This window comes from Ambystoma mexicanum, chromosome 6p (genome assembly GCF_040938575.1).
Source record: "Ambystoma mexicanum isolate Mex_15411 chromosome 6p, UKY_AmexF1_1, whole genome shotgun sequence".
In the NCBI taxonomy this organism is placed as follows: domain Eukaryota; kingdom Metazoa; phylum Chordata; class Amphibia; order Caudata; family Ambystomatidae; genus Ambystoma; species Ambystoma mexicanum.
This window is the reverse complement of record NC_090935.1, coordinates 720561400-720588847: the sequence shown is the minus strand read 5'-3', so window position 1 is coordinate 720588847 and position 27448 is coordinate 720561400. Positions and strand designations below refer to the sequence as shown.

The 27448-nt window shown below is 44.2% G+C and overlaps 1 protein-coding gene across 4 annotated transcripts in view; it reads left to right on the top strand.

Annotated features, from left to right (window-relative positions):
- Positions 1 to 27448, top strand: part of TMEM161B (transmembrane protein 161B) — a 919424-nt gene that overhangs the window by 415224 nt on the left and 476752 nt on the right. For all 4 annotated transcript variants that reach the window (XM_069627595.1, XM_069627592.1, XM_069627594.1 and 1 more), the window contains exon 7: positions 4891 to 4951. In XM_069627595.1, coding sequence (XP_069483696.1) covers positions 4891 to 4951 — 61 coding nt within the window. The remainder of the gene's footprint in view (positions 1 to 4890; positions 4952 to 27448) is intronic.

Genomic DNA, 27448 nt, shown 5'->3' with positions numbered 1-27448 from the left:
TTAAGTTCAAAACCCTCTGCATTGTCCACAAGGCCTTCTGGGGCCGCAATACCTTCAACTCTGTCTAATTATCTTCCTTCTCGAGCACTTCGTTCATCCACCTCCCTCAAGGTTACTCGCTTCTCCATGCAGCGAGTTGGTGGTAGATCTTTCTCCTGCTGGGTCCTCCCTCTGGAACAACCTCCCTGCCTCTGAAACTTGAGGAGAACCATCTCCGGTTCCGGAAGCACCTCAAGACCTTCCCCTTTGCTTCTGCTTTCTCTCCCCCTCTCCCTTGCTTATCTCCTGTCCAAATCTGAAACTGCACTGGTTTACCTGGCTACCCTCTGATCTCGGGCCCAGGTACCCCGACCCCCGCCAGTTGCACACCTGCACTTCCCCCCTGGCAACTCTTGGACTCTGACTGTTTCTGTATCCCTACAGCCCCTACTGACACCTGATGTCTGCACTTACCCTTGCACTTGCCACCAGCTGGCTGCACTTCTTTTAATTCCGTTTCTTTCTCTATTTAATTCACTGTCATCCTATGTACTGCACTTTTCCCTGTCTCCCCCCCCCCTTCCACTGCACTTGCGCGATCTCAATGTCACCTGGCCTAGAGGGAACGCTTTCTCTGTCTTCCCTCTTCCCCTCCCTTGTCTCATGATGCCTAGAAACACTTGTGTATAGCCGCATTATAAATGCCATATCCTATCATATCATATATATAATTTATGAGCCCTGTTCATTATAGTGGCATCCCGCTATTTTCTGAACTACTTTTCATATCCATCTGTCCTTGAGAGCGCCACTTTAAATAAAAAAATAAATAAAAAAAACAACTTTCTTTGGAACAATATCTGCCAAATTCACTTCTTCAAAACTTCAGTGAATTTCCATTCTTTACAAGTTAGTATGGCTCTCTGTAAAATCGTAGCGGCTTCCAGAAGGGTTCTCATATTTTTCTTAATATACTTAAATTCTTCTTCTGCATGAGAGACTGAAACATCTGCTTTTACTTTCAGTGACACCCGTTGTGGTACATTAACCCTTTTGGGATTACTAATAATTCCAATACATTCAAGCTCTTCTTCTCTGAAACATTTGAATAGTTTTCTTGTTTTTATCTGTCTTTCTTCTAAACCGTTCCTAGCTGCAATTTTCCTGTAAAGCTTTTCAGTTTCCCCCATTATTGTTACGTTGCCTTCAAGGGGTAAGTCGCTGATTGAAGATACAAATTCAACATTTGTGGCTTCATAAAACAGTGAATTTGGCTGCCTCTTTCCGCTTAGTGTAGGGTTGCGTCATAAGACATTCACTACATGTGCGTTGCAACATAGCTTGTGATATGCAATTTCCCTTGCGTGAGACTCTTCAGGATCTGTACAATCACTAAGACGAATCTCAATGTGTCATTGTTAGACAGTTCTACTGCGCTCTTCCAACCTATGCCTGCTGAATCACTCCTATCAAATATAATTTTCTTCTTTTTTCTTGATTGTAAAAGAAGCATTTATTTTTGTTGTACATAGGTTTTTTTGATCTTGTAGATGCTTTGTTCTAATTGATCCTCTTCTTCATCGCTGGAGATTGACTGCATTGGCTCGCATAACTGCTCTCCATACAAGCTTTGATCCATTTTTGCCTTATGAGTACATTGTAGCATTCCGAATGCCATGCTGCTTTTTCATTTTTCAGTACTTCAGGTTTTAATTTGCCTGATCGTAGATAGACTTATGTTTATGTATTCATTATTGTTCCACTCGGCTCTCTTCTTAATAGACTCTAAAACCTTTTCATAACTTTTTTTATTAACCGGCTGAGATCTTGTTCTTTGTTGAAATAAGATACACAAGGAAAAGGCAGTTATCCATTTTCTTTTTTTTGGCTGATGGTGGAAGTTCTACTTTTAATTGACTTTCGATATCTGGAGGTATCGACATTTTGAAAATATTGATTTTACTGGAAGATGGAATCAAATTTCACGTTTTACGGCTCCTAAATAGTTTTTACATTTTCTTGCCTGTTACCAGAACCTGTAACAAAATAGAAGGAAAAAAAATTGTTACAAATCATGAAAAACAAACTGCAAACAGAAACTTGTAAACAATAAGATTATTTCAAGGACCTTCATTATTCCGTTTTTCTTGTGAAAAAATAAGGTCCTTAGAAAATATTTGATAGGGTCACTCTGAAAGGAGCTGTAGATCAAAATCTGATTCATTAATTGTAGTAGCGACCATCTTGTGTTAATCACGTCACAGGCCCTGTGCCACACATTTCAGACAAAAAACATCTGGTAGTACATGATTATATGGTTCATTTGCAATGCTCCCGTTATTCATAACTTCCCTTCATTTACAATCCCACAGAATTACACATGCCCCTTAATTATGAGGAACCTACTCTTCTCAGAGCATCTCACCAATTTCTTATGGCTCCACTTCTACATGCTCCTGGGCACCCCAACTCTATGCCAGTTCCTCTGCCACTTGTGCACCATGCCTGTATCCCATTGAGTATGTCTCTGATGTGATGTGCAGCCCTCGATTGCTTCACAGCTTGGTTTGAGCTTAATAAATGCATACATCGCTAACCGAACATTGCAGTAAGATGTCTGGCGATTGATACCATACATCATGGATCAACATCTGCACCCAACCATCCAACCACTGCAATTCTAAGTGTACTGGGAAAAACATACATGCTACCAACCAATCAGCCTTCAAGATCACACATTTGGGCATGAACAGTGACTCAGTCACAGTCTTCTTTATATTGGCAGAAGAGACTCGGCTGCCTCTAAACGCAAGCTTGATTTGTGTGTTTGAGAATCAAACTGATATTACTGAATTCATTGCTAATGTTTTCATTTGAGTGAAAGTCCTTTTTTTCCAGATGTTTCCCATAAACCACACTCCTCTATTGGTGAGGTGAAACTACACAAAGAAGGAAAATATATGATCAATTTTACTTTTGTGACTAGGCTAGACTTCCTCCTCGGAATCCACAATATCCCCCTCACCTGAGCTGGTGACTTCTTGCGGCGCCGCCTTCTTCTTCCACAGACTTCCTTTTTTTTAATGCAGATATGGCCTGCCATGAGAGGAAGCCACTGTGACCGCTTATAGATGTAGCAGGCAGGTGCCCTCCCCACAACCGGGGCACGCCAGGTGAGTGGAAAAAGCTGGATGGCACAATCAAAAACTAAACTGAATCGATCTTCTCTAAGGATCCAGCTTCTCTCAAGGGTTCCTCTTCCTCTGGGTTTCAAGTTCCAATCTCATCATGTGAAAGTGATGATAGTAAGAATCCAACAGGCTGCCAGCAGGACTGGTTGGGTGGAATATGGGTTCCGGATAATGAATAGCCAGACTGAGAGTATCCGGTTGCGGTAAATCCTAAGGGATGGCCGCGTAAAAAGTCCACGGGAAGGACCAGACTCCAGCGCAGCTGCCAGGGACGGAAGTAATAGCACAGAGGTAAGGACACGGGCAGGACTGGAATAAAGAGCAACAGCGCGAGCCGGGATGAGGGGAACCGGCATGCGAGGAAAGAATGCGCTGAGTAAAGCAAGCGATGCAAACAGGGAGGAAACAGGTAAGCAAAGAAGCCAGGGAGAGAGGGAAGAGAAACAAGAGGAGAGGAGCAGCAGCGAGTTGCGGGGGGAGGCAGTGAACCACTAGATGACACAGTGAAAGGCAAAAGGATAACCGTGGTGAGACGCGGCAGAGAGACTGATGGAGAATCGCGCTGAGACGCTGCGGAGCGAGAGAGTGGGACAGATGCCGTACAGTGTGCACAGAAAGAGGAAACTCACAAGCGTGTTAATCCAAAGAGAACTACTGCTGTAGTGGGAGCAACGCGCCGTCCGCCGGGAGGAGGGGAAACTAGTACCTCCCAGCAGCAGCCATGTTGAAATCCACTAGACCGTTAATCAAAACGGGATGGTAACGTAACAGCACTTTCAATGGCCGCGGGTGCGCCAGCTGTCCCACAGGCGCCTGCCCACACAGTGCATGACAACTTTATTATTATAAACGCTTCAAATGCAGTCGAGATACATTTTGTTTTCCCATTTGGATGATATTATTGTATAGGCTGTGTAATGAACGATTCATTTATAAATTAATGTTATTGTCTTATGTTATGAGAATGGTGGAAATATATTTTAGGTGTCATCCATAGTCATTATGCAGCAATTATCATCTTTGTGATTAGGATCTTTTGATCAGGCAGATTTTGGGAGATCCATCAACCAAAGCTTGAAAAACATTAGCCCCTTATCTGCCCTTCCTAAAGGTTTGTACTGCTATTGGAATTTGAATTGGGAACCTGCACACAGTCCATGGTGCTGCAGATAAACAATTTACTTTTGTGAATACCGAATGTCTGTTGCGACCTTTCAGTGACAGTTGCATGATCAGCTGCTACTACTGTTATTATGCAGAACTGAGGGAAAAGCATATTTTAAAGTTGGTGAGGGGCACTGGTCTCTGTGGCCTAGTGAAGTGGTGCAAGTATTTAAAAGTCAGGGACTCAAGCTAGTAACAATGGATACCGATTTAGGTGGACATGATGGTAATGTGGTACTAGCCTGCCATAAGGCACAGAGGGAGGTGCACACTTTTATTTTACATACCATTTTATTTAGCTTGTTCTGAATGTATATATGTGTGGTATTAATATAGAGTAAACCAAGCTAGAAGTCAATGAAGTGGTGTACAAAAATGGGAAAGACAAAGGGGATAATACAGGGAGATGGTAAAAGGCGGGCAAAATAAATGGCATCAAAATGTCGACAAGTGATGCTTTGTTAGAAATGTTAGGGTTGTTGCATGCTCTTTGTCATTAGGAAGACTTTAATGCACCATCAAACTGACAAACTAAAGAAAATATTTTTTACTGCAGGATTTTCAAATTTTTCCCACAGTGCCATACAGTTTCTTGAAAAGCAAGGTCTGGATTCCCAGTAAGTATTTTGCTTAGTTAATACAGAACTTGATAATAAAGTAAGCCAAAATAAATGAAGTCTGACACTTACATTAATTCTGATCATGGTAAACCAGCCAGAAGAACTTTTTACCATTAAAATGAATGTTGATTTGCCATCATGGGGTCTTCGTTAATGTTCATAGACTCAGAAAAGCTCAACTCTTTGTCTGACAGCACTTCCAAATTCCAAAACCATTTTTTGAAAAATAAGTTAATTGCCGTTTTTCTTTTTAAGGTTTTGTGTGTGTGTGTCTCAGAGCTAAAAATGTGGGCATTGAAACAAACTGCTCATTGAATGTTAATGTTCTATTTGTAGGTAAATGTGTGCTGTGTGCAAGGTGGACTCTGTGCAGTGAAAGGTGGTAGGCGATGAGGTGGATCGGGTTAGTTGTGGGGTACGAGGGAATTGAAAGAAGTGAACACTCCAGTCATAGAAGGTTTATTGCAAGATTGATGTGAGAAATATGGGGTTGAACCACTATGTATGTTTTAACACTTTATTATGCTTTTTATAACCGCTACTTAGTTCAGTTGGGTAGAACTGAGAACAATTAAGGTTTAAGTTAATGATAGAACAATGAATTCACATCATAGGTGTCTGGCCCATACAATATTAAAGAAAAGTGTTACACCATGTTACAAATACAAAATCACAGCGAGAATTTGATTCCTTTGGAGTAGGGTAGCCAAAGATAATAAGTCCAATTCATAACCGTCGAGCATTTCAACGTGAGGGAGATGATCCCAGATACTATCTGTAGAAATCACACAGCACAATGCAGTCGTGATTTCAGTTTCATCCCTTCCACATCTTCCTCTGGGTTTCCATGTACTCATGGGAAACTCTAAAATAAAAGTGCAAAGAATGTCGTGTCAATTCCTGTGTCTGTTGTGCCCCTCATGTATGTGCAACGTTAAGAAACTCATAAGTAGTGAAATCTAAATTCTGGTTGTCCAAACAAACCGGAACATGAAAAACCTCAGTGTCATTATTTTATCACAGACATGCCTTGGGTGTTATTGCTAGGAATTTTGTTCTGCTGTTTTATATCCAGATCCTTTTTTTTATTATTTTGGGTTTGATTTTATGGGAAAGGCAAGGTGAGATCGGCCTCACTGAGTCAGTTTTTCTGCAGTTCTTGACTGGCATGCTATGCAAGGGCATGTGACATATTGGTTGAGGGTAATTGCTGAAAGATGTTTCAAATGGATTCTGTCCTCCCACATAGTCCTCATCTTTTGATATATCAAATATCCAGGTTTGCTGCTACGGAAAAAGGTTTTCAGCAAGTGGCGCTATCCGTCGATGCCTGTCGACTCGATGTCCCTCGGAGGCCTCCATCTCGATGTCGACATCACCAAAGGTATATGTAGCACATGCAGTGCCCGTTGGCTTCAGTTTCATTTTTCCGCACTTGAGCTTCGGATACCGTACACTTCGTTCCTTGTGAGGAAAATCTTTGAGGAAAATCGAAAGAATGGCTTCGCCATCGGTGTCTTCAACTCCCAAGTCGGGTTTCCTTCAAGAAATGCTGTGACTGCGGTGCGAAGATGTCCGTTATGCAACCCCATAGGATATTCCTATGGTGTCTGGGATCCATTCATCCTTCATCTGAGTGTGAGGATTGCCTGTCCATGATGTCGAAAGCCCTGAGAGAGCGCAGAGAGAAGCTTGCGGCAGGTAGGGTCTATAAATCCCCTTAGACTTTCGAAAAAACAAAAAACTTCAGACAAGTCGAACTGCATCTCCCTGCCGAAAAAAGAATAAACTCTCCTGATTGCGTAGTGGTTCCCACCACTCGTCATCGTCTAGACATGGAAAGAAATGGCGCCATAGATGGCCATCTTCCTCGTCTTCCAGTTCCTCTCTGGATTTGGTAGTTTGCCCCAGATGTTGAAGGTGTTAGAGAACGCAGTCTTGTCCCCCTCGACTACACCCAAAAGCCATGCTGTGGTCGGAAGACATCATAAGCATAAAAGCTGCACGTCTTTGGAACCGGCGTGCAAAACTTCTCAAGAGCGATCGAAGGATCCCTCGAGTCGAGGAAAAGTCCCTTCGAGGACTAAGTCGTCAACGTTCTACACGCCGAAAGACTCGACATCGACACCATCGGAAAAGTTATGAGAAAGCATCTACGCTTCGAGCTCCTCGATGCCACAGGTGTCGAAGCCGTCGACGTCTCGACGATTTCAGCTCCATTAACCACACATTTCATGACTACATCAACTACAATGGAGAAACCTCTACACCCTTTTGCCCCTAGTGCTGATTATTTCAAGTCTCTCCTTTATTTATGAGGATGCAGAGGAATCTTCAGATGAGTCTAGGCCTGTTGATCTCCAGTATGGTACGCCATCAGTCCGTGAAGCATTAATTTCAGAGGATTCCAGAATAAAGAGTTTCCGAGAATGCTTGCATGAAGCCAGTGGCTTAGATACATCACCAGAGGTTGAGTTTGGCAGGGCAGACCCCGGTGACCATGCAGAAGTTCCATATAGACAATTGGAATATATGGGGTGGTTGAGACCGACTCCAGTCTTTGAGCAGGACAATTTAACCGACATTTTGGACAGGGGACCCCAAGAGGACCCAATTGTGCCATTCCATGCAGCATTACAAAGGCGTGTGGCTACCAACTGGGAGGCACCTGAAGTTATTCAAGAGTCCAGAGAAGATTTCCCTTTGGTGGACGGGGAAGAAGTACTAAGACCGCAGCAGCAGCTACCTTACCATCAGCCACTGCGTCAGGTGCCCCAAAACCTCTCTGAGGACTTGGTTTGCAAGACTGCAGTGGAAGGCAGACTGTCACAGCATCAAACAGAATGGCAGGCTATTACTTCAGATTCATTGGCATTGGAAACACTTGCCCAAGGTTACTGTCTTCCCTTTCAAAAAAAGCCACAGTCATCCACCACGGAACAACGCTTATAAAGTTCCAGATCTGCTCCTTATGCAGGAGGTACTAACCCTGCTAGAGAAAGGTGCTATAGAACCAGTTCCTGTAGCAGAGAGGAGCAAGGGTTGGTACTCCCCTTACTTTCTAATCCCCAAGAAGGACGGAGAATTGAGACCCATCTTGGACTTAAGAGACTTGAACAAGTTCCTCGGGAAGGACAAGTTCAAGATGGTAACTCTTTCTCAGTTCCTTCAAGCCCTCCTGCTTCAGGATTGAATGGTATCATTGGACCTTCAGGATGCTTACTTTCATGTGCCAACCATCACAAACACAGACAATACCTGAGGTTCGCCTTTGGTTTGTTTGTTTATTTATTTATATAGCGCTCTTGACCCGGGGGTATATATGCGCTTTGAACATCAGGTTACAGGTAAAAGTCAATAGTACAGTATTGATAGGGCATAGATAATAGTATTCAAACAATATACATAAAATTGGACATTCGGAGTGCATACATAATGTGGTAGGACAGTTATTTGTTGGTTAACCAGGAAATGACCTTGGTTCTGAAGGGTTGGAAAGTAGGTGTGGATTTAATATCCAGTGGGATGGAATTCCAGAGTTGTGATGCCAAGGTTGGGAAGCTGGATCCTCCAGCTCTTTTGAGGGAGTATTTGGGAACTGTTAGTTGTAATGAGTTGGACGATCTGGTGGTTCTAGTGTTCTGTCTTAGTGTAAATTTGTTCGAGAGGTAGGGTGGGGCAAGATGATTGAGGGCTTTGTAAGTAAGGCATATGGTTTTCAAATCAATTTTCTGTTGGATGGACAACCATTTGCAGGCAGTTCTGGTGGCGGAGATGTGTTCCCTTCTAGGAATATTGAGGGCGGCACGGAGTGCGTTATTTTGTAAAACTTGCAATTTATTGATTACTGTTTTGTTGGCACCTACATAGAGGCTATTACAGTAATCCAGTTTAGATTGAATGAGTGCTCTGGCTAGGATGAGACAGTTGCTAGGGGAGATCAGTGGTCTGCAGGCCCTGATAAGTTTACCGGTGTAGGCAGTGGCTGAGGCGGTCATGTTGATTTGTTTAGCTAGGTTGATGTTCGTGTCTAGGTAGAAACCGAGGGTTTTTACGCTCTTGGCAATGGGTATGGTATTACCGTCAATAGTGAAGCTAGTGTAGCCGGGACAGAGTTTACTGATAGTGTTCGGTGAGCCGACAAGAAGCAATTCAGTCTTGTCATCATTCAGGCATAGGCCATGTGTGGCCATCCATGCCTGAATGATGGAAAAGACTTCATTGATCCATTTGGCGTCCTTGTTGTAGTTGCCTGATAAGGTGAGGAGTATCTGGGTGTCATCTGCGTAGTTAGTATAGGTGACACCCAGATTGTCCAGCTTGTCGAATAAGGGCTTAGTGAAAATATTGTAAAGGGTAGGTGAGACACAGGATCCTTGTGGGACACCGCAGGTGATGGGGATGGGGTCAGCCGCTGCTAGGGGGGAGAAGACCCGCATGGTTCTGTTGTCCAGGAAAGATTGGATCCATGTGACTGCAGAGTGGGAGAAGTGTGCTGCCAGAGATAAATGGTTGCACAGGATTTTATGGTCGACCAGGTCAAAGGCAGCGGAGAGGTCAAGGAGTAGAAGGATGGCAGCCTTGTTTTTGTCTTTGAGTTCGTCTATCTGGCATTTGAGATCAACAAGGGCCGTTTCTGTCCCGTGTTGAGGTCGAAAGCCAGATTGGCGAGTTCCTAGTAGGTGATTGGCCTCAAGGTAGTCCTGGATTTGTAAATAAGCCACTCTATCCAAGATTTTTAGTAGGAATGGGACGGTGGTAATGGGTCTGTAATTCGTGGGGATGTCAGGGTTGAGTGTAGTTTTTTTTAGTAGCGGTAGGACCCAGGACTGTTTCAGATTGCTGGGGACCATGTTGTTGGCGAAGGACAGGTTTATTAATTTGGTGATAAATGGGGAGAGATCCCTAGCTGCATCTTTTATGATCTGTGCGGGGCAGCTGTCCCCCTTGCAATTCGATGGTTTAAGGGATGCTATAATTTTCTGAACCTCCAATATGGATACCTTTTTGAAGGTGAAGCCTGAATTAGTGGCAGTAGGTGGAGGGGGCGTGGGGAAGGAGGTGGGATCGAGAGTGAGTTGTTGTCGTTTGTTGTTGATTTTAGTTTGGAGCCCTGAGATTTTGTTAGCTAGGGCATTCTGGATCCCTGTGCACCAGGGTTTATCCTTAGTGCAAGAGTCAGTGGGGGTAATGGGGTTTTCTAATTCCTTTAGTATGTTAAAGAGCTCCTTAGTACTGGAGCTTGCCTGGGAGATCCTAGTGTTGAGAGATTCTTTCTTGGCCCGTATAATCTCATTTTTGTAGAGGGTGGAGATGTTGGTGAGATTGGTTCTGTTATTTATAGAAGGCACTAATTTCCAGAGTGCTTCAAGTTTGTTTTTTGTTGACGCAGGGTTTTGAGCTCCGGGGTGAACCATGTGTTCAGGTGCGCTTTGGGTATTCCTTTGCGCAGTTTCAGTGGGGCAATGATGTCAATGGCTTTGGCCATGGACTCATTGTAGGCGTTGACCAGTTGGTTCAAGTCCGTTGTGGCGTGTAGTGCGTTTAAAGTAGGGATCACCAGAGGTATTAGGGCTTCCGCTGTGATATTGCTCTTTTTCCTAGTAGGGCAGGCAGGTGCCATGATAGGCCTTTTATGTGCTGAGTTGCTGGTAAGAATGTCAAACTGGAGGAGGTGGTGGTCAGTCCAGATAAGTTGTGTGGGATCTTTCGTAGTAATGTTGCAGTTAAGGGTAGTTATCCAGTCAAGGATTCTGCCTTTCGAATGGGTAGGTTTGGAGCAAAGTTGTTGGAGGCCATGCTCCTCTAATGCCATGGCCAGGGCAGTGGCTGGGGTGTCTAGGGGGTCGTTAAACCCAAGGTTAAAGTCTCCGAGTATAATCAATTGTGCTGATGGTTTGGAACTTTCAGCAACTAGTGAAGTGATGTCTTCCTCAAATGAGCCAGGAGGGCCCGGGGGTCGGTAAATTAAGTGCAGCGTAATAGTACTTTTAGGGGAAGTTTGAAATTTGACTGTAATGTGTTCACAGGATTTGAGTGGGGGAGCAGAGGATAGTCTGATGTCAAGCGTGGACTTAAAGATGAAAGCTATGGTGGTTCTCATTATCAGTTTCGGGTTCTGCCATTTGGGCTGACCTCAGCCCCAAGATGCCGGTTGTGGCAGCAAGTCTTAGGAGAGGGGTGGATTCACGTTTACCTTTACCTAGACGATTGGCTGATCAGGGCCTGTTCCCAAGAACAGGCCCGGGAACATCTCTGCTATACCTGTCGCTCCCTTCACAGACTGTTTTGTTTATTTTACTTGACCCAGGGGTATATGGGTGCTAGTGAATAAGAAGACGGTTACAAGTTACAGTTCATACAGAATAGTACATGCGACACATAGTGCAAAGTCAGGAATTTAGTTAACACAGTAGACAGACCAGCATGAATTCAGTCATGAATAAGAGATGGGAGCATACGTATATGGATGGGAAGGAACAATTACTGAATAGTCCAGATGGATAGCTGAGAGAGAAGTTTGGGTTAGTTCTTATTGAGTAGCCAGGTGATGATACAACGTCTTAATTTTTTGAAAGCTTGGGTGAATTTGATGTTCAGTGGGAGTGTATTCCATAACTGGGCGGCCAGGACGGGAAGCTGGAGACACCTGCTCTTTTGAGGTTGTATCTAGGTACCACTAGGCAAGAAGTGTAAGTGGACCTCGTAGTGCGGGTGGAGGATTTCAGAGTGAATTTATCAGTAAGATAAAGTAGGGCTAGGTGGTTTAGTGCTTTGTGGGCAAGGCATAGAGTTTTCAGGTCAGTCTTTTCTTGTATGGAGAGCCATTTGCAGAATTTACTGTTTGCTAAGATGTGCTCGCTTCTGGGTATGTTTAGGGCGGCTCTGAGCGCATTGTTCTGCAGTATCTGCAGTTTAAGTATGGACTTGTTGGTGCCTAAATAGAGACTGTTACAGTGGTCCAATTTGGACTGTATGAGGGCTCTGGCTAGTTTAAGGCAACTGTTAGATGACAGTAGGGGTCTGCACGCCCTAATCAGCTTGCCTGTTTAGGCGGTAGCTGAGGCAGTCATGTTCACATGTTTGGTTAGATTGGAGTTGGCGTCAAGGTAAAAACCTAGAGTTTTTACATCTTTGGCAATGTTGTTCCCATCTATGCTTATGCTGGTATAGTTTGGGCTGAGTTTCTTAAGGTTAGTAGGTGAACCAACCAAGAGGATTTCAGTCTTATCATTCAAGCAGAGGCCGTGGAGGGCCATCGATGCCTGAATGATGGTGTACATTTCATTGATCTGGGATACATCTGTGTCATAAATGCCTGATAGGGTTAGGAGTATCTGGGTGTCATCTGCGTAATTAGTGTAGGTGACACCCAGAAGGTCCAATTTATCGAATAGGGGCTTTGTAAAGATAAGTGGGCGATACGCACGAGCCTTGTGGCACTCCAAAGGTGATCGGTATAGGGTCGGCTGCTGCCGAAGGTGAGAAGACACGCATGGTCCTGTTGTTGAGGAATGATTGAATCCAGGTGATGGCGGAGCTCGAGAAGTGAACAGCCGAGGCGAGGTGATATCAAAGTACCTTGTGGTCGACCAGGTCATAGGCCACTGATAGGTCTAGGAGGAGTAGAATGGCCACTCTTCCTTTGTCTTTTAGTTCGTCAATCTGGCTTTTGAGGTCAACAAGGGCAGTTTCCGTTCCATGTTGAGGTCTGAAACCAGATTGTCGTGTTCCTAGTAGTTCATTTGTCTCAAGATAGTCCTGGATTTGCAAGTATGAAACCCTGTCTAAGAATTTTGAGAGAAAAGGGACCGTTGTAATTGATCTTTAGTTTGTGGGTGAACGGTCTAGCGTTTGTTTTTTAAGTAAAGGAAGCACCCATGATTCATTCAGGTTGCATGGTACAGAGTTGCTAGAGAAAGATGAGTTAATTCATTTAGTAATACATGGGGCCAAGTCTCTGGCCCCATCTTTTATGATCTGTGCTGGACAGCTGTCACCCTGACAATTAGAGGGTTTCAGTGAGGCTATCATTTTTTGTACCTCTGCCACTGATACGTTGGTGAATTTAAAGCCTGAAGTTTGATGCAGGAAGGCATGGGTAGTCGGCCTAATTGGATTGCGGGCGGTTAGGTGGTGCGGTTTTCGGCTATTTTGGTCTGAAGACCTATGATTTTGTTGGAGAGTGCATTTTGGATGCTGGTGCACCAGGGTTTGTCCTTAAGGCAAGTGTCAGTGGGTGGGTTAGGATTTTCCAACTCTCAAGATGTTGAACAATTCTTTAGTACTGGAGCCTGCTTGGTTTATTCTCTCATTGAAGGCCTCTCTTTTGGTGCGGATAATCGCTTTTGTATGGTTGGTCAAGTGGCACAGCGAGTACAGCGCTCGCTTTCACATCAGGTGCAGAGTCTGCTAATGCAGGTTCAAATCCCGGCGGGGCCAAACTCAGCCTTTCATCCTTCCGAGGTCGATAAATGAGCACCACACACCGTGGGTGTCTTGATAATAAGCAGCGCTCAGATACCTGAGGGTTCGTAGCGCTATATAAATGCCAAATTATTATGTGGCCATGATGTTTGCTAGGTTTGTTTTTATTCTCTGAAGAGGTGGTGTTTTTCCATAGCGTTTCGAGTTTCCTCTTTTCTGTGCATATCAGTTTTAGTTCGGGGGTAAACCAAGAATTCAGATGTGATCTTGGTTTCCCATTGCGCATCTTTAATGGGGCAATTGCATCTATGGCTTTGGCCATGGATTCATTGTAGGTCTCTACCAGAAAGTTTGTGCCATTCGTGAAGGGTAGAGCATTGAGTGTATGGATTACTAGGGGTAAGAGGGCATCAGCTGTGATGGTGCCTTTGTTTCTAGTGGGACATGGTGGCGGAGCTGGACTTTTATTCTTCTCTAGATTGTTAATGTTAAACTCGAAGGAGAGGAGGTGGTGGTCAGTCCACAATTGGGGTGATGGCTCCTTTATTATGATGTTGCAGTTTAGGTCTGCTACCCATTCGTGTGTCCTGCCCTTCTCGTGGGTACGTTGGGTAATTTTTTGTAGAAATCCATGTTCAGACAAGGAGTTAGCTAGAGATGTGGCAGGTAGATCATTTGGGTCGTTAAAGCCAAGGTTAAAATCTCCTAGGATAATGTTTTGCAGAGTAGATTTAGTGTTGTCAGCCGCTAGTGACGTGATGTCTTCCTCGAATGATCCTATTGGACCTGGAGGCCTTTATATTAAATGGTAGGTGATAGTACTTTTAGGAGATGTTTGGAATTTAACTGTTACCTGCTGTGAGGTTAGGTGTATTTTTGGCAGTGGTAGAGATTTGGGATATGCCTTACTGTTCCAGGGTGAGGCAGGGTGTAAATTAGGTAGGAATAATGTGGGCCTGATTCTTGAATCCCGGCTGAGGGTGCTCAGTGTGGGTAAGAAGGGGGTGGCCTTGATCATGGGATTGAGGGCTGTGGCAGAGCACAGGTTAGGGTACCGGTGGTACTCCATCTGGGCAAGGTTGAGTAATCTGGTGTCAAACCTATAAGTGGTGAGTAGCAGTGGGATATGGCAGAGTATGCTAATCATGATGTGGCAGCTTGTTTGTGTGTACCATAAGGCAAGAGTGGCATCATGGGCAGGTCATGGATATACCAAGAAATACAGAGATCAATTACAGTGCTTGAAGTACAATAATTTGAGAGACTGGGCTTCTCCCTCAACTTCAAGAAGTCCCACATGATACCATCACAAAGACTCAATTAATTGGGGCAGTCCTGACTGCATCCCTGGGAAAAGCCTCACCACCAGTGGTGAGGGCTCAAGACATGCTGCAGATGATGACCAAATTCCAAAATGGCCAGCATCTACCGGCCTTCGATTTTCTGAGGTTGCTCAGCCTCATCTCGCCTGAGAATGAGATCTCTCCAATGGGCTCTTCCGGACTCAGTGGTCCTAATACTCAGGAAGGACGTCGACCTCCTACAAATACTGAGCAGAGTCTCATAGGACCTTTGGTGGTGGGCCTGTCGGGAGAACATCTTGAAAGGAGAACCGTTTTGGCAACCATGGCCGGAGATATCAGTAGTGACGGACGCCTTACTCACGGGGTGGGGAACCCACACTAACGATCTGACAATCAGCGGTCATTGGTCCAAACAACATATCAACCTTTTGGAGCTGTGGGCAATCAGACTCGCGCTGAAGGCCTTTCTGCCATCTGTATGGGAAAAAAGAAATGTCCTGATAATGACGGCCAACACGGTGGCCATGTACAATGTCAACAAGAGAGGAGGTGTAGGGTCACTACCACTGTGCAGAGAGACAATGCAGCTCTGGTTCTGGGTAATACAGTAGCAATCTCTGTAAGCATTTCACCTAGCTGGAGAGCAGAACACGATGGCGGATGCTCTCAGCAGGCAGAGCACAGCCTCCCATGAATTGGAACTAGTCCAGGAAGTCCTTCAAGAGATCTTAACCCTTTGGGGTACCCCTCATGTGGATCTGTACTGCTCAAGGGAATATCCCCCATGAGGAGCTCTAGGAGATGTGTTCGTGGTGGACTGGGAATTTCCACTCTTGTATGCTTTTCTTCCAGTCCCTGTCATTCCTCACGTAATCAGGAGGTTGAGAAAGTTCAGGAAATCCATGATCCTAGTTGCCCAGGATTGGGCCAGGAGGACGTAGTACCCGGACCTTCTGGACATGTCCCTCTGCCCTCCGATACGTCTTCCACAAAGAGAGGACCTTCTCTCACGAGAGGGGGGTCGAGTTCTCCATCCGGACATCAGCAGGCTCAGCCTTCACGCATGGTTTCTGAGAGGCTGAGATACAAGGATTGGGACCTCCTGGATGACGTAATGGAGATTTTGCTTTCGTCAAGAAGGCCAGCAACTAAATCTTTGTACCAGTTCCATTGGAATAAGTTCTGCAGCTGGTGTAGAGATAAGAATTTTGACCCATTTACATGTGTTATCCTTTTTGTTACATCTAGCTAATCTGGGGCTCCAGATTGGTACAATTAAAGGATATCTGGCGGCGCTTTCTATTTTTAAGTGCACTTCAGAAGAAGTTTTTTACTTTAAACAATAATAATACAATTCTTAAAGAGCTTGACAAATGTTTTCCCTCCAATCCCTTTTCAAGTCCTGGTTTGGGATCTCAATTTAGTGTTGAAGTTCATGATGTGTGCTCCTTTCAAATCTTTACACTCCTGTCCTTTGAGGCTACTAACCCTAAAACCCATCTTTTTAGAAGCTATCACATTTGACCAAAGGGTCAGTGAACTGCAGCCTTTATCCTGCAAGCCTCCTTACACTGTGTTTAATAAAGATGAGGTGGTGCCGAAGGTAAAAGCCACCTTGCTACCCAAAATCCTCTGAGTTTCATCTTGCACAAAAGATAACTTTACCATCATTCTACCCTCCTCCTCACATTGGGAAGGAAGAGGAGAGGCTTCACAAGCTTGACCCTAAACGTGCACTGAGCTATTATGTAACTAGAATGGCTCAAGACAGGATGACCAATTATTCGTCGGCTATTAGGCCACAAATTGGGTATGGCTAGCACCAAACAGACATTATCCAGATGGATTATATTGGCAATATCATAATGCTACAAACTGGCAGGAAAAGATACTCTAGAAGGCCTACGGGCTCATTCGATCAGAGGCATGGCAACTTCTTCGGTTTTTCAGAGGGGAGCAACAATAAAGGAAATCTGCAGCTGCCACATGGTGGTCTGTACATACATTCACCAAAGATTTTAGTTTAGACTCTTCCTCAGGTCAGGAAACTGCATTTGGCAAAGCAGTGTTGCATTCCGTGCACACACACCCATGAAAACTATTAAATTGTCATATAAACATTCGGACTCCTTCCTCCGGTAAAACTACAAAATGCTTTGGGAGTGTATCCAAAGATAAGGAATACGTGGGAGGGCACAATCCATTCGAAGAACAAGTTACTTACCCCTGGTGATGTTCTTTCGACTGGATATTCCTCCCACGTATTCCTCATCGCCCCTCCCAACCTACCCCGCAGTAGAATTTCCCTTGCGGTTAGAGTCTAGGCTCTGTTAGGAGGAGTAACCGTCTGATATAAGATAAATACTTCACTCGTAAAAACAGAACTGAAGCCAACGGGCGCTGCGCATGCTACATATACCTTTGGTGATGTCGAAATCGAGACGCAGGCTTCCGAGGGACATCGAGTCGACAGGCATCGACGCACAGCGCAAAAAAAATTCTGAAGCAGCAAAGCTGGAAATTGGAAATATCTAAGGATAAAGAATACGTGGAAGGAACATCCAGTCGAAAGAATGTCACCAGGGGTAAGTAACTTGTTCTTCTTTCCAGAACTTTCTTTCATTTTGACATCAGTGGTACCCTCTGCCATTTGCTAGGTCTTTGTTCCACTCTAGAGGCAAGTGAACCCCTTTTTAAGTTCACTTACGTTACTCGACAGCGTCCTTTTGAGGACTCTATAAAGTTACTACTGATGGGGAACTGTGTCCCCTTTCATGATTTCTTGTGTTGCTTTTCTGTAGCTCACGCCACCTTACCATGGTGTGTTGCCGGGGTACTTTGTATCAATGTTTCCTTTCTTTTCTGTAACATCCATTTTGATGTGCCTAGGACAGTCCACAATCTTTTTCTTTACCACATATTGCCATTTTGAGTGCCATATACTTAAACTTGCTGTGCCATGTGGTTTTAAGTCCTGTCACTTGGCCATCTTGCTTTTGGGCATTTTTCCTTCCCTCTCAGGTCTGTAAACATTATATACATTATTCCCAGGCTAGTACCTTTTGTGTGGCTGGACTGGTCATGGCTCGGTTTGGCACTCTATGCACCCAATTCACATTCCTGCCATCAAGTGCTTTTTGCAGGGCATATATGGGGCTTGTGGCTTTCTATGATTGGACAGCCCTTGCCTTTTTTGAATGGTTCACATCCTTGTCATTGGTGGGCCAAGGCATTCCCCAGCTTGAATTTGAGATGAGAGAAACCCTGGAGCCATTCTGGAGGTCGACGTTTGAAGCCAAGGGCCTGAAGACAGAGCCTGTGCTGAAGACCTGGAAGACTACTGCTACAGACAATTTGCATTGTTGAAGCCATGCTGCCCTTCTTGCATCCAGAGAAGTCCCTTGTGTGTGCGCATTTAACTCTTGTACTGGTGGGACCAACCAGTCATGTGCACTGAAGCCAGTTGTCGAAAGTGTCCCAAGTTCATCCTGTGGACTGCCTATCTACTAACAAGGGACGCCTCTACTGCAATAGTCACCATCACAAGTTGGAGCTTGGGATTCTGCAGCTGGCTGACTGGTGGCCTAACTTCATCGTTGCTGCTTTTGCTGCTCTCATGGATAAAGAGGTTCCTTCTAGAAGCCTGATCTTGACTGATGCCACAAACCGTGCCTGCTGATCCTTGATTGGTGTTATTTCACTGCTGCCTGCATCCACTGTGTTCTGGAGGTCTGTAAACGGCATTGGACCTGCAGTGCCTGCTATACTGGGATGTACAATTGAGTCTGTCAGAGCTGTACCAGAACAAGAGATCGGAACCGACGCTTAGCTGGACCCAACTCCACTTCACTCTTCTTCATGCCCCTGGAGCACCATTGACTGGACCAACGGCAGGGTTAAGTGGCCCCAGTGAATTTTAGTATCCAAGGGTGTTCACTCAGAAAATCAGAGTAGGGTGTGCTTGCCTGTTTTTGTGCCCCTTGAAACCATAGGGATTGTGTGGAGGTAAAGTCCACTCCCTAACACTCTCTTTTCTGGCTGTGATCTGTGGAGTTGTACAAAGGACACCCCCCTCCACCTATCTATCTCCACCACCACCCACATTAACCTCTAGTGTGTTGGGATAGAGAGTGTATCCCTAAAATCCTTATTAGTTCACGCCAAAGGTGCTTTAAATCTACACTTTTTACCAACCTGTTGTCTTTGGCAAAGGTTGTGCAGGTGAACGTTTGTTACTTTGAACATGACTCTCCGATACATACCTGGAACATTGACTGTGTTAAGGTACCAGATCTATTTACCTGATGGGGAACAACTGCTGAAGTTTACTTATTTTATAAAGTAGGATATATGTTTTGTTTTAATGCATTTTTCTTTTCCTTTGCTACAGTTGCATTGGTTTACCTTATTGAACTGCTTTTACTGTGTTTTAGTGTAAAGTGTAGGTAATCTGAGATTGTGTGTGTGTGTGCTTCTCTTGAATCTTTCTTAGTGTGTTGAGGCCTAATACATTAGTATTTTATTTGTACTTCTGTGTGGAATCCAATACTTGAATGTCTTTGTGTGGTTAACTGTGCTTGCACATCAACCCACTAGATCATGTTGTGTGCTTTACTGTGCAGCTCATGCTACCTGGATTGAGTTTGGCTAGACTAAGTTTCGATAACTAGGTTGGCCTCTCAGAACAAGGCTCGTTCTGAAAATCCACCTGAACAGTAACCCTTTGGAAAATATGGTCATATGATACTTCAGTGAGAACCTACTTGCCCTTTTTAGGTTTTGTCTATTAAGTGGTGTTTGCCACCTATAGAGCCTAAACTAATGACATGGGAATAGCAGATATATAATTATTGTTATGGTATTTGAGCGCGGACCTAGCTTCAAGAAGCAACGGCTCACTTTACAGCAGTGTACAACATTATAGATGCATAACGGAATGCTTTACAGTGGTGTACGACATTACAGATGCATAACAGAGCACTTTTCAGTGGTAACAGAACCGATATACAGCGGGGGGTAAGATACATAGGGGACGGAAGAGGGCTACAGCTGTACTGGGTGGCGGAGAGGAGTGGGTGGCGTCTAGCGAGTTAGGTGGTGTAAGGGGGCGACGTGATGGCCTAGGTGTTGAGGAGGAGAGACTCCTTGAAGAGGTGGGTCTTGATTTCTTTTCTGAATTATAGGCACATGGGGCGAGTCTGATGTCGGCGGGTTGAAGTTTCCATAGTCTTGGGGGGGGTTTAGGCAGAGAAGAATTGTTTTCTGGTCTTTTCCTTTCTGCAGTAGCGGATTTCAAGTCTCCACATGTCCTGGCTTCTGGTGGTGTGGTGTCCTCCAGAGATGCAGAGTTTTGCCGCAAGGTAGCTGGGAGATTTGAGGGACGACTGCCTTATAGATGATGCAGCAAGACTTGAATGTTATTTGTGCATGCACCGGGAGCCAGTGAAAGACGATGCGCGCTAGGATGATGTGGTTGTATCTGCGTAGAGCCTTGATGAGGCGTGCAGCCGCATGTAGGAAACTTCTCTGGGGCAGTGTTTTGATGGAGATGGCATGTGAGGAGGGACACACACCTTGCAGATGTTTGCTTATTTGCCCTCTTGGTCAACACCCATGGCCATTCTAAGGCCTATGTGACTTCTCTCCCCATCTCTGTTCCGCACCTCCCAAACTACACCAATTGCAGACTTTTACTGTCCTGTTAATCAGCTTCATGTCCCACAGACTTATCAGCAAGCATGTGATGTGCATCTATTTGACACTATAGGAAATAAAAAACTGAAATGTGATCACCAAGGTGTCAATCATTGACCCCTCCCCCCACATGTGTGGCCACTGCATATTACAAACCATACCTGGTAACCACACTGACTGGCAAAGTCCAGTTCCTTCCATTCTTTGTTGTTTTCCGTGAAATTTTTTTGGCTGTGTTTCGTTTTTGGTGTTGGGTAGTGTGGGGCTTCTTTTCAAATCTGATGGCTCTATTTTAGCCTGTCTGGGTACTCTGTGTAGATTGAAATAGTGGGAGCCTTAAACTGATTCAATTTCTGTCATATACATACACACACTGCTCCCCCATGGACACACACAGCACAATACCTCTCCACAAATGTCCTGCCCCGCACCGACAGAGCCACACTGACTGTCCTCCCCTGTGCGTACTGACATATACATGCACACACCCGCACACGCACACACAGGCACTTACACTTCACACTGCCTTCCATAAACACTGGCACACACTGCCATCACAAGCAGTGCCCCCCTACACTCACACATTGCTCCCCACATACCCTACCTGCCCCCACACACTGCCCCACACATGTACTGCCCCACACACACTGAGCCATCACCCACACTGCCTACAGATACAGTAACGCTACATGCAGACACCCCACACACATACACTATGCCTGACTCCCACACACACACACACCCTGCGCGCACGCACACACCCTGTACACAAACACACACACACACCCTGAACACACACACACACGCACACCCTGACCACACACACACACACACACGTGCACACGCACACATACTGCACACAGTTCCACCAGCCCAGTGCCCAAACACACATGCGCATCCTGGCCATACAACACATACTGCACTCCCACACAGAATGGCCTAAGCATACGGACCTCACACGCTGCCCCATCTTTTTACCCCACCACAAACACCCACTTTGCTCCCACACACATTGCCTCCATGGCAGACACTTCCACCCATGCACCCTATATACACATTCACTATCCACACACATGCATATTCTATCCTCACACACACCCCACACACTTTCCAGATAGTGTCCCACACATTCCCCATATATACTACATATGCCCCCACACACTGGCCCCAGCACTGCCCCACCACAGACACTGCTCCCACATGTCGCTGACTTCCCCTCATTCACATTGGCCAGCATAACACATGACACTAATTTGCTGCATGCACTGTGCACACACTGCCCCCAGATTTACTGACCCCACATGTTAACTGCAAACGCACAATGCCCCAACATATTGACACCACACACTTATCCCACACACACCTTCCACACACAAAGCCCTAGATAATCCCCATACAAACGCACTACACATACTGCCTACACACCAGGCACTATGCCGCTACAGCCACATTCCTCCAAAACACTGCCCCCCACACCACAGCCCTCACCCACACTGTTGCCCCACACCACTATCTCCTGTATGCACCTCCCCATTGCACCCTCACACATTCTTGCAAACACCCTTCCACACACCCACTGTTGACACACATGCACTGCCCCAGACATTGCCACACATAAATGTGCATGCGCACATCCCTTGCTCCCTCACACTCACATGTCTTGTGAGTACCTTGGCATTTCAGGGAAATGAACACCAGTGGTTTGTGTGCCTGGATATTTGAAGTCCATCTCTGATGCTAGTGATTGGACATATGTGGCCAATAGCTGCTAACGGGTGCGAGTAGCTGAGCATATAATGGTAATACCTGACAAATGCTTATACATTGCCTATTCAAAAGCCAAAACTATTGCCTTGTCAATGCTTATTGTATGCTTATTATGTGGAAAGGAAGGTAATGGTAATGTTGGAGGAGGCAACCGCATCTGTAAATTGAATCGTGTGCCTCTGGAGAGTAATAATGATAAAGGGCTATCAAAAGACAAAAGAAAGATGGATCCCTAAAAGAATTTGAGAAGTAAGCAGATAACCCATGGAAGGTTTAGAGGTAGAGCATACAAGAGTTTTTTTTTCTTTTTCCTTTTTGATTTTTATTTACTAGGTATGGGCTGTAGTCGCTATGGGGAAAAAGAGCCCTTTGACACCATTTATTTTAGTATGCATCCTTCGTTTTGGTGGCTATTGTATAGTGACCGGTAAAACTGTCCTCAAATAGCTAGCTTAATTTCAAGGGGGATAACATGGGAGGAGCTCTTTGGCTAGTTCTTAAACACTCCTCTGCTGACATTAGGGCCCTTATGGAAGGAGGTTTGCATAATGTTAGCGGATTGTTACCTTTGATGACACATTCCTGTTCTGCTGATAGTTGTTGTGGTATAGTTGAAGGATATTTCTGATTAAGAAAAACTGGCAAGTTTTCCTCTGCACGGTCTTGTTTGGGCCTTTGCCAGTGCTTAGCAACATTATGGGATAATATTTAACATCTCTTCTTATAAATCCTTGATGTTCCTGATAAACTGGGTAAACTCCATACATTACAACATATTAATGTTACTCGCATTAAAAAAGAAAATTTAAACGAATATTGCAGGAAGATCAGAAGCAGCTGTACTTGTGTAACCTCACAGTTTCTTGCCTCTGCAAATGAGGAGAAAAATGGAGTATAGATGTTTTTCTTTGAAAGGGTGTTCCATTCTCGCTTGAGTGAATGCAGGTGGATGAAGTAGAAAGATATATTATGGTAAGGGGATACGCTGGAGGGAGTGCATCTGATTTTGATTTCAGTTGATGTATCCAGCACTTATCAACTAAACATTTTTTAGACAATATATACCAGCAGTGGCCTATTTCCCTGAGGAAGAGATGATTGGGGACAACCGTTAACCTCATTTTTTATTGATGTGTATTATCCTGTGTACATGCTTGTAGTCCTGCGTTTATAATACAGATGATTCTCAGAATATAAAGTAGAGTAGCAATAACTGAGCATCTTACAGTTGTAATGGGGTATGTTGGCATGTAGGCTTTGCGATGGTTGGCGCGCAAACCTTGCCTCAAAGGTTATGATGCATTCCCTTAGGAAAGCGGGATTGGCTCATTCTTGAAGGTGCTGCACCCCAGAACTACAGCTTTTTTCACACATTCACAAATCTTATTCACAAATGATTTTCTTTGTCAGAGAGGAAATCATGCCAATAGTGCAAAGATTTGGGAGACAGACCTGTCTCGTTACCAATGAAGTTCACATTTCCTGAAGTAGTAAAAGAAAACGTAAACACATTATTTCCCTTGATTTAATGGGCACATACCAGATGTTTTTCCTCATCGATTCCCATTTTCAACTGCCTCCTATTTACATTAACCTTAGTAGGCCGTTATTTTTCTTTGGTAAAATGTGTTTCTAAATAACAAAATGCACATTTTAGTTTTTGGTTGAACATCCCTGTAGTAAACTGCAGAAGTTCCGTTTTGTGACCAGGCCCCAGTAGTAATTAGTATGCATCACATTCTGAGTGACGTTGATGCAAGGGCGGGCCTCTTAATCACCTCAACCCAACCAGGCCCACCACTTGAAGAACGAGTGTACGTTTTGTACATAAAGCAAGTTTAATGTACATTTATCCGGGGAGCAGTTAGATGGTACTGTAGGACCAAACTAACCCAAGTCTCAACAAACCACATCAGTTGACATCTTATATACATTTTTGCAACAGTTAAAACACTCCCAGATACTTATTGCAATCCAACTCCCTCATGTGATTGGACAAAAACCTCTTTAAAAAAAATATATATATATATTTTCTCCCAATTCCTGCATCCTCATTGGCAGCTCTTATCTTAAATGCCATCGTCAGCTCATGTGTAGGACACATCTCCTCTTAGGATTCGTTCCTGGTAGGTCATGACATCATTATTCAGTTAAACATTTGTATGCAAACTTAATTCAATACTAGCAATAACTGGCCCAAGCTCTTCTAGCCTTAACTTTTAATTGCAGATGGTTTGCATAAGTACTTCAAGCAATATGAAGAAGGATGGGTAAATTAGTTCTCTTTAAGTTAGCAATACTATCTCATTCCTAAGGTCACTGGTTCCATTGCAACATTCTAATCTAAATAACTGCTACTACTTTATTGCACATAATACATCTGAAAATACAATTGAAGCTCCTGTTTTCCCATTATGTTGGCTTTTGGCATTGGCTCAACCCATGTTTTGCTGCTAGCCAAAACAAATGATGAAACCCCTTCTGTCACGCTCCCATGCATCAGGAGATTACACCTGCCATCTGCAATATTTATCAGACCATAAAACCCATGCCAGTTTCTTCAGCTGAGCTGACTGCAAAGGTTGTACCATTACTTATTCACCCGTCCCCTGGCCTCTGAAACCTCACAGAATCAGTTTCTCAAAAGTCAAGGTTCACTTTGCAAACAGTCCTAATTACTGTGTTTTGATTGATTTGTAAAGCGCCTACTATACTGAGATTCATGAATTCCCCAGTTATTTGTATCAATGTGCATGCATATTTAAAACCTGAATTCTATACCCAGTCCTCTTCCTTTCATGTACATTAAAACCCTTCCCCGTCTTAGTTTCCATGTACTTCAAAGCACCCCATGCGTGATTTATGTTTGTTACATTTTGTGGTTTTAACATTTTATCCTTCAGCACGCGTGCAAGCTAATATGTATGCATTGTAAACAAAAAGTAACACTAAAAAGTAACACATCCCATCCACAATTATATACACTCCAGATGGAGATATATAGCCCATGCAGGTATTAGCCCATGCACACAGGCGTCCCCATCTAAGTACAAGTACCTGAAGTCATCGTACTTTACACATATATGCCCACAGTAGTGGCATATAAGGAAAGCGTGTGACGGTATTCATTTGCGCAGATATGGCCAACTCCCTGGCCAACAAAGAAGCAGCACGGAAAGCACAAGCGATTACCCTTTTCAACGAAACATTGCAACAGACCAAGTCGGCTCAAAGTACTGCAAAACTAACAGAGGCTGATGGGGAGATTGGCCTTTTAAAGGAGTTAGAAAAACTCCAAAGAAAAGAAGTGAGTAAATGGTGGGAGGAGCACTCCCTAAAGAACTACATTGAAGTAGGGAGGATTCCGAGGGGCTTAAGAATATTGACCATCCCATCCTATGAAGAGCAAAACCCAGATATGCTCAATGAGTGGAGTGAAGCTACCAACCTCTGCTCTAAAACCTTTCTACGACTTCTAATCAAATATGCAGGAACCGATCGCAAGATAATATTGAAAAAAATCGAAGAAGTAGAGAAGAACCTGGCTGAGTTACCCGAAAGCGAAGAGGGAAAGAAATTGAAGAAAAATATTGAATGAAAATTTGTTGGCATATGAGGAAGAAATTAAACAAAGCAAACAGCGCAAATTCCTACGAGACAAGGAAGATTATGAAAGGGGAAGTGTGTTTACGTTTGCCCGAAGGTTCGATCAACTAAGACAGAATTCTATGAAGAAAACAGTAACATCTGAGGGAGCCAGTGGGAAAGGAATTAACCTGCAGTCGTCCGAATCAGAGTCAGATGTTACAATAAGTGAGAGCGATGAACCAACTATACGCCTTAATTTTTTAGACAAGATGAGACTGCTAGGCCAAGATGGCAAACAAAAACAACCAAGAGGAGGAAAACAAGGTCGGGGACAAAGTAGAGGCGGCCAGGCAAAACGAGGAGGGGGCAGAGGGGCAACCGATACGGCCAGCAATATCCCGGACAGATTGCTGCGCTCTGGGAAATAGATGATATGCCCAAAGATGAAGGTCTGAAAATCATCAATTTATCTACCCATATCCTTACTAAACATCAAGAGAAGGTTTTGAGCCTTGGGTTGAACTTCTGCCCGACCGCCCATTTCAACTATGTAGAAACCCGCATTGATTTTGACCACTTTCTACGCAAGCTACGCCTCAGGAAGTTTTTTGCCACCACCGAACGTGCCAACAGACGCACACCCAAAGAAAGCGGAAAAACAGCAATAACCATCAATGATCTAGAAGCTCTAACAGATTTAGCAGAACTAGAACAAGAGGCTCATTCAGACGCCACAGAGGTGACCAATGCAGTGGACCTTGGAGACTATGATATCAGAACTGATTGGACAGCGAAAAGCAAACTTAAATCTAAGTCCAAATTTAACCCTTTCAACAACCTAGGTAACATTGAAGCCTTCCAGACATTGGTCATCGAAGATCTCAAGCAGTATCGCAAGAAAAAGAAAGCTAGATACAAAGATAATCTAACAATGTGCGAAAGAACGGCAATAAAAGAACGACAGACTCTCAGTAACTGTATAATAAAGCCCTCGGATAAAGGTCGGAACATCGTCCTGATGAACAGAGAAGACTACATCAAGAGTGCTTACAAACAACTACATGACAAAAAATGTTATGAGAAAATTGAGGGTAATCCAACCAAAACCCTAGAAAACAAATTAAGAGACTTCCTCGCAATATGGGAAGAAAGAGGGATCCTTACTGAGGATAACTGCAAGTTCCTCAGAACAACAAACTCAGTGATTCCGACAATATACTTTCTTCCGAAAATTCATAAGGACATTGAGAAACCTCCAGGCAGACCGATAGTTTCCTCAATGGGCTCCGCCCTCGAAAATATGTCAAAATTCATAGACGAAACACACTTCCCTTTTGTGTCCTCTCTTCCATCATATATCAAGGATACAACAGATTTTTTGACACACATAGAACACATACCCTGGCAGACTAACTACATAATGGCCACTATGGATGTTGTTTCCTTATATACATCGATAGGGCACGAGTATGGAAAAAAGGCCTGCAAAAGTTTTCTAAACACTAGATCTCTAAATTTCTTGGAACACACCAAAATGATTCTTCAGATGATCGATTTGTGTCTGACGAATAATGTTTTCATATTCAATAATGAGTACTACAGACAAGTGCAAGGCACAGCAATGGGCACAACGTTTGCCCCCTCTTATGCGACTCTGACCATGGGAGCATGGGAGGCTTCAGATGTATGGACAGAAGAAAATTATACATTTACT